This window comes from Egretta garzetta, unplaced genomic scaffold, assembly GCF_000687185.1.
Source record: "Egretta garzetta isolate BGI_Z169 unplaced genomic scaffold, ASM68718v1 scaffold53, whole genome shotgun sequence".
NCBI lineage: Eukaryota > Metazoa > Chordata > Aves > Pelecaniformes > Ardeidae > Egretta > Egretta garzetta.
In genome coordinates, this window is record NW_009259312.1 from 1,716,166 (window position 1) to 1,724,589 (window position 8,424).

At 39.2% G+C, this 8,424-nt stretch overlaps 1 protein-coding gene across 1 annotated transcript in view; it reads right to left on the minus strand.

Moving 5' to 3' along the window:
• Positions 1–8,424, minus strand: part of TBC1D8B (TBC1 domain family member 8B) — a 32,166-nt gene that overhangs the window by 4,735 nt on the left and 19,007 nt on the right. Inside the window, exons 12-20 of the mRNA XM_035891944.1 lie at positions 8,276–8,405; positions 4,826–4,924; positions 3,562–3,630; positions 3,106–3,346; positions 2,150–2,215; positions 1,766–1,849; positions 809–865; positions 415–512; positions 1–81 (exon numbers count right to left, since the gene is read on the minus strand). The exon at positions 1–81 is cut by the window's left edge and continues 4,735 nt beyond it. Coding sequence (XP_035747837.1) covers positions 1–81; positions 415–512; positions 809–865; positions 1,766–1,849; positions 2,150–2,215; positions 3,106–3,346; positions 3,562–3,630; positions 4,826–4,924; positions 8,276–8,405 — 925 coding nt within the window. The remainder of the gene's footprint in view (positions 82–414; positions 513–808; positions 866–1,765; positions 1,850–2,149; positions 2,216–3,105; positions 3,347–3,561; positions 3,631–4,825; positions 4,925–8,275; positions 8,406–8,424) is intronic.

The window sequence follows — 8,424 nt, forward strand, 5'->3', positions numbered from 1 at the left end:
TATAGCCCGATATAGCAGTTCCTCCTCGGGATCCCCATGGAACAGATTGTACAGAGTTTTTGAGAACTGGATGAACTGAGACTACAGAGAGATACAGAGGAGACTCTTCAGAGAACAGCAGCACAACTGTCCTGTCCCACTACACACTGCGATCTCACTCCAGTGCCTGCTGCTGTATGCACCTGATACAACAACTGTTCTAACAACAACATGGGCATGGACCAGCCCTGATAAACTTAAGTGTGTCTGAAAGTCCCTCTCTTTGTAAGCTTTCTGCAGTTAAAAAAACCCCACAGCCTAATGATTAGTGAAAGTCTGAAATTTAAGGGATGCTACAAATCCTTCAGGAAACTACTAATAGGACTTAAGGGATAAACAGCAGCCAAAACCAGACTTAAATAAGACTCGGTTTACCTGATTCATTCTTGGCAAATCCTTAATGTTTTCTTCTTTTTTAATAAGTTCATCTTGCCATTGCTTCAGATATGCCTGAATATCAACCTTCCCCTTTCCTACTTGACAAAAAAAAGGAAAAATAAAGTGAAAAAACAAGAACTAAGAGCTTCCCATGAGGGATGATGAACAAATGAGAACAAAAGAATTGGCATCCTCAATGTCAATCCCTCTCAACAGAGTGGTGGGGACAAGGACTAAACAGGATCAGAGTTTACATTACCCTCTTGCCCCCCAGGACTATATGTCAGCACTACGCTAGAGACGATGTTACTCAGTACACTTTGTCACCACATGCTTCCCTGGCTCTGCTCCCCCAAACACAGTTACCAAATGTGTCTCCAGCTTTCTTTACCTTTTTCTGGGCTGCTCTTCAAAGAATCACTTTCAAGACTATCCCCAACAGATGAAACTACAGTTTAGGAGGAAAAAAAGAAGGAGGAGAAATTTATTTGAGAAAGGTGGACCAATGGTTCATTTCCTTTTATCAAAAATTTCTTCCTTAAGGAGCGAGACTCTCAGTGACCCCTATGTTCTCAACACAGATCAGGCCAAGAAGAAACCACATGGTAAGATTTGTATACATTCTGTAAAAACAGAGGCTGCCATGAGGCTGGAAATCACAAAAGAAACGGCAATCAGTTGTATCAAGCAAATAATCTCATAATGCTCGTGGCCCATGTCTTGAACAGTGGTGCGAACAGGACCCATATATTACAGATAAGGTACTTTTGGGTAGTTTTTAGAAACCAAAGAGGGTCTGTCTTCCAAAGAAGTAAAACCGTGCAGCTTTCCAAACAGAATATTTTATCAGAATATTTTATCAGCTCTGTAAATTTGGACCCTACAAAACTTTTTTTCAGCTTACTTGGGTTAAAATGGAAGCAAAGGATTTTGAAATGCTTGCTTATGTGCCTCAAATTAATTATGGATTTGGATATTTTATTTCTTGAGGTAGGAAATATCATCCCTTCATGACTTAAATGCAAAAGTGAAATGGCCATCACTTCAACAACCACTGCAACGGGTTGCCTACTATGCTGAAAAATGCTGACCAAATACACTCCCCTATTTCCATGTAAACACCCGTAGCCTTTGAATTCAATCATCAGACTAGCTATCCACAAATTCTATACTACTTCATGAAAATGTAACAATCTACAGAAGAACTTCACAGAGGATTCTTGTTAACAGTGATATGATTTACTGGATTCACTAGCTTTCAGAAGAGAGCTCCCCATTTTTCACCACAAAATAATTAATAGATTCCTTCTAACATTTTGCAGGCAAAGCCTCACACTCTAGAGCTTACCACTGAGTTGGCTGAAGTGGATCAGTTCTTCCTTCGAAAGATCACCGCCTTTGGAAGGGCTTAGAGATTCTACTTCAGTAAAAGCTGCAATAAATAAATGAATAAAGTGATTCTGGGGCTTCCAAGCATTACCAAATCAGTGATAAAAAGCAAAAGCTTTGTACAAACAGTTCCTATGAAGAGAAATGGTGTTGGAGCAGATTAAGTCCTTCCCAAAGAATATATCACTCTGGAAGAAAAACACATCTGTATTACAGCTATCAGACTGTACTGTAGCCATGACGGGTGACAACAGGAGGAAAAGTAAAGGTAAGAAAAAAAAAACACGCAAAGATGATAAAAGCCAGGAACAGCCCTCCCCAAATGCCACTGCCTCTCACTTACCTGGAGGGATGTGCAACTTAAAAAGAAGCTTGAGTTTGTCAGTGAAACTTCCATTATACATGATATCTGTTAGAGGAAAGAGGCGAGACAGTTTGTTCAGCTGGACCAAACTTTGGAACTCCCTCTTAACCTAAACAAATACAGCCCAGGCAGGTTGGAACTGGACACTTGTCCTATCTTACATGGAGTACAACTAGAGATGAAGCTTAAGAAAAGCAGTATCACCTGCAGCTGAGCCTGGGGTTTACCTACACTGAGGAAAGAACACTAATAATGTCTATGACTTAGTAAAATGAAACCACAGCACCAAAGAAACAGAGCACTAATGTCTTCTCAGCATTTTCCCTTAAATTTTTTTCCTGAACAATACTACTTTGAAAACAAGATGCAAGGAACAACAGTCAAGAAAACTTTCAGTTCCCCAGAGATACAAGACACTGGGCATCTTGCACCATCTGTGTATGAGATGGCTTAGTATGAGGAAGCATTTATCATCAGCCAAACAGGCTGGGCAATGAGATCATACCATTTCCTAATTTTCTGATATTTTGATGGTTAAGCCATATTTAAATTTAATCTCAAATAGGAGATTATTCTCCAGGGGATTAATGTCTCAGAAAAGTTACTGGTTTGTAAAACCTTGTATTAGCAATTTCATGGTGAAATACAGACAAGAAAATGAGAGCACAGTTCTACAACTTAAGGCCTTTATCATTCATCTTAATAGCATAGCTCCCACTCTCAAGCTTACAAATACCCTTTGAGCATTTGGCTTGCCATTTAAACAGTCTCTGCATTTAATGTCACATGGTAAAAATCAGACTATTTGACCCTAAATTAAGAGGCTGGGCTCCTTAGACTCTTTGTATAGTGTACGGAAGGTGATACACTCCAGGACTACCCCTAAGATGGAGTTCCCTTGTGAACTGTGCTGCATACGTGTGTTGTTCTCATACCAAGAACACAGGCAAATTGTTTGAAGTTTATAAGGCAATCGGAGTTCTCATCCATCAGTCTGAACATCCACAATGCAAGCGAATCTCTGTTTGCACAGTGTGACCAGGGGCTCAAGAGATGACAGAGAACCCTGAATTGCTGGCAATCGATCCGATACTGGTCAAGATACGGCAGGCTCGCATCATGATGTTGCAAGACAGGACTATTTACATTCCAATAACAGGAAAGAAAGTGCTCCTTCTGCAAAGGAAAGATAAAAAGTTAAGACTTTATGAAACAACAACTCTCTCTGGGTGAAAGATGTGAGAAGTTAACTATATAATTTGATTTAAAGCTGACATGTAAAACATATGTTGAATCTAGCTTTTACCTCAATTTGTTAAAACTGTTTCACACCCATAACACAGTCCACCATTAAGATGGATGTTTGGTAAGTGAGGAATATGGCATATTACCTTGAATAATTCATAAAGCTCTTCAAGATCACTAGGACTGAATTTTACATCCTGGGACACAACACGTAGCTGAAACAAAATTAAGAGACAATTAATTACTGAGTCTTCTCTCTTTGGAATAAGCCTGTAGAATAAAGCTATGGGAGACTTAACCTTACATTAAGAGACATTGTTTAAATATTCCAGGTTTTGGCATGTTACAATTAGAACTAAGAATAGACCTTCTTTTTTAAAGCAATCAGAAGATTATAGACTGAATGAAATAATTTCTCCCCAAAAAAAAGGGAGCTTAAAGCTAGTCACATTACTTGCGTACATGCAGCCTACACTATTAAACCCAGGAGATAAAACTCAATTATTTATAATGACATAACATATAGCTTCCTTTATAATGGGCAAATGCATGTTCAGTTCTCAACAGTGAAGCTGAATCCTCATTTTTTTAAATTGGAAAAAAAAAAAAATGTTCACAAATTTTTAAAACGAAGTTAGCTGCGAGACCAGGTTCCATCTTCACAATATATACGTTTTGTAAAATTAAATACAACATTTATCATCTTAGCACAACAACAGCATTTAGTATCAGTTGGTACAAGCCACATTTACTACAGAAAGAAGCACTGCTTGTTAAATAGACTAGCATTATCATCAGTTATTGGAAATGAGACACTGAAGAAAACAGGCAAACAAAGCAAGCACCTTGCAACCACCACCTTCGTTCACGAGTCTGAGCTGAAGGGATGACATTGGCCACTGAAGAGCTACCACACCATGCATGCATTACCAGACATCCACGCGCACCACAGACAAAAGGCAACCCTTGTTGAACACAGTACAATAATCTCATCAGTCACATTTGGGATTGCTTCCCAGAGCAAAAATGCGGGTGATTGATTGTTTTACTGTGGCACTGTGGACATTTTACAGTGCTCTATGCGTCTAAGAGAAATGCGTTAATAATTTAACAGCAGCAGACAGAAATACAGGTCAGCCTGTTCCAATCAATGCAAAGTGTCAGACATATGCCAGCCTTTAGAAGTTGTCTGTGGTAGTGTTACTTGTAACGAGACCAGAAGGTCGTGCTGTGATTCACAGACTGAAAACCTCACAGGCCAAACCTCAGTTAACGGACAACCTGCAGACAAGAGGGATTTCGGTGTATAAAATACATATTTGGCCCTGGAAAATGTAGCTCTTCTCAGAATCTTCCAAAAGGGAATTAATTTTATCAGAGGGATGGGTTTAGCTCTTCCAGGTCACTCACCACATTCTGCTTGGTCGTAGCTTCCAACATCTGGATCACATAAAGCCTGTTCCTGCAGCGCATGCTCTCAACATCCTCATATCGAATATCACCATATCTCTAAGAAGAAAAGCATCGTTCCGTGTAATCAACTGTTGCTAGACACATCTAAGCAGATACTTTGCCTTTCTTGAAGCTAAGTACAATACAGGTATGGACACAAAGGAAGATCCCAGAAACTGAGCAAAAATCATTTATCAGAGCACTAACATTCTCCCTAAACAGTCACTTTTAAGAAGGCGGGTGTTTCAAAGAGTGGTGGAGAAACTGGAGTAGTTCACTGTGTGGGGAGACAAAGAAAGGGATTTTACCAAGTGTCAGCTCTATATCCAACTCTGCTGTCACATGGTGAAGGCTACTGCAGGGTAGCAAAGTCTAAGATGTGTATGTTGTCAGGGCTTGATGTTCACCCTCGTGAACTTCAGAAATTAGCTGAAGTGATTTCTGGACTGTTCCTAGCTACCTCTGGAATTTCTGAAGGACAAGGATGGTGGCTGAGCATTGGAGTAGAATAAATAAATTTACCTATAAAGTGGGATAGTAGGCAAAAACTAGAAACAAATTCCCAGAGAAATCCTGGAACAAATTATTAAACAATTTAAATCTAATTAGGTAAGATAAACCAAAACATGCCAGCATTCTTTATCAAGATCATGTGAAATCAATTTAATTCCTTCATATGAGGCAACTCAGTCTAGTGTGTAGAACTGAAACAGTGGATAGGATACATCTTTACTTCTGTAAGGGTTTTTGCGCTCTTCAGCAGCACATGCAACCAGTAAGACATGGCCTAACCACGATCACCAGGCACCGTGTGCACAACTGGTTCTCATACCAAACTTTGAGAACAAATGAGTGATAAATGACCAAACTACACAGGGCTTTCAGAAGTTTTCTGCAGTGTGTCTTGTTCCCATTTTCAGCAATGCACTTTAAACAAGATATGAAAAACTGCAACACAGTCGTAAGGGGTCTGAGCACATAAGCTTTGAGGAACTGGTTGTGTTGAATCTATAAAAAGAAAATATTGGAGTCGAAAGGGTAAGTGATGAACAACAACAACCTAATAGCAACAAGGAATTGCAGAGAAAACTGCAATTGACTGTCCTCAACAGCACTTCAGGAGCATCCAAGAGGAACTACACTGGATATTAGGATATTTTCTGACAAGGTCAGAGAAAACCTACAATAGGCTAAAGTTTTTGCAGATTCTCTTTTGTTGAAGAGTTTGAACAACCTTAGACATTTTTCAAGGATGATGTGGGTGTATGCTGGACGGGGAGCTGAACTGGATGACCTGCGGAGTTCTCTTCCAGAACTTTATTTCTATGTTCCTGAGAAGACCACTACCAGCATACTTCTGACTTGGAGCAAAGAGGAAGCAGAGAAAAATTGCATCTCTGAATCATAATTCATTCACTGATCTGGTTTCTGGGCACTGATATTGTGCAATGGCCTCAGTAAGAATATAAACAAGATGTATAATCTAACTCTGAATTAGTGTGATGTGATAAAATGTTACACATTCTTCCATTCACTAGTTAAACATGACTTCTTCATACCTGATTAGACTGCCAAAGAACGAGTCTTGCATTTGTGCCTAAGGCATGAAATGGAACATCATTTTAAAATTCAACTCCGCATCTTTTCACTTAATCTCTTTTATCTTGTGAACACCCAAGTGAAGCAACAGCATCACAAAGAACATCTCTGTTCACGTATTCATGATTTGCAACTAGACCTATCTGCCGAATGACAGCTCTCCATTGCAGCAATCTTCCCATTACGAAATTTGTTTTATTTTATTTCCACAGTGATGTGAAAATAAAACCCTTCAGAATTGTGTTGAAATTAACTGTCTGGTCAAAATGGGAAGCAGGAAATTGACTCTCACTTTGTATCAGCAGTTCTCAAACCAGGGGTTGTGACACTTACCAGCATTGAAGAAATTCAATTTCAACTGAAGATAAAAACTTGCAACCAAAAAAGGGGCTATGAGATAGAAATGAGGATATGGGGCTAGCAATAGGGCTGTCAACTCAGAAGGGGGAGATGCAGGTTCAAGGATCTGCCCAAATCAATGTTTAAAAGCCGTACTAAATCAGAGGCTATTGCTTTGGGCCCGTCACCTGCCTGCAAAGACAGGGGAAAACAAAAGGGAGTTTCTTTTGCTTTGTCTTTCCATAATGATTCCGTGTCTGTGAAAGCTTCAGCGCTTCATTATTTACCATCTCTGTTCTTTATTCTGCAAGTATTCATCCTCACTGTGAGATTTCACTATGGCAAGAAAGACCCATAATAGTTTGCAAACACTTCTTACAAGAATCTTAAAGTGTTTTACAAACATGATTCTTCAGTATTACATTCTTGCGAAACAATACTGATAGCAGAAGCCCAGACTTCTTATGCGATTAGCCCAGTGCTATAAAGACACTTCAAGAGAACTTGAATTTTTGATGCTTGTCTTGGTTCACCCACTAAAGGCAAAGCCCTCTTCTCAGTAAAAATCAAGAGAGACAGTTCCTAAATTATACAAATTACAGTTAGTTAATCTTTTCTGAGTCAAGGCCAGGACATTTTTCAAAATATATGTATTGTGGATCTTTCACTAGAAACACATGACTAATAAACAGAAAAGAAAAGGAAAAAAAAGTATCATAGAGAGAAAAGAAACCAGCCATCAGAAAAACAAAATGTGAACAAATCTTTTCTCTGTTTGCCTTTCAGGTGGGCTGAGCAAAAACCTATCTACAAATGGATTAATTAATACCCTGATACGAATCACACCAAAGAAGGAAATGCCTCATGAAAATCTGAGGACAAAAGGAGAAGGAGAAGCTAGACCTACTTCCTTCCCAGTGCAGAGCTGCAAAGCTAGACACCACAGAAATCAAACTTGCAAATTGAAAGAAACTGCTAAAAGATCATAACTGGTCTACCTCATCCAACATATCTCTAAAGAGTCATGTAACCTATACAATAAACTACAGAAAACGCATTTTCCTGCATGGGTTGTTATGTCAATATTATCTCTATGTGCAATGTGCAGTAATCAGTCTCAAATTAGTAAATGCAAGGGCTGTTTCTGCTGTACTTTGTCATTTAGTTGACATACTAATAAAGTAAATGAGGGATGGCAGTTCACGACCTGTGACAAACCTAGAGAACTCCACTCAGGAGAGCCTAGCAAGTACATTCCAGACACTTAGAAAACCAAAACAATACAAAACCAAACCTATCCCACAACCTATAAGGTTTTCGGTGAGGCTCAACAAAATACAGAGCCCAATTTCTACCAATCTAGACATATTTTCTACTCTAGTTTGTACAAAGCAGCTGCACTACTTTTAAGGTAGCCCATGCAACATAACACTGCATGGGATGTGAAAACATACCCACAGGAACACATACTTCATTTGACTCTCGGATCAAATCAGTAATGTCCACTTTTGGATGGTCACTCTTTGCATCGCTGAGGTTGGAGCCCTGCTGCACAGCTGGAGGCAAAGGACTGTCTTTGTTAGTGACACTGTCAAAAAATCTGCACAAAGCAAACACAT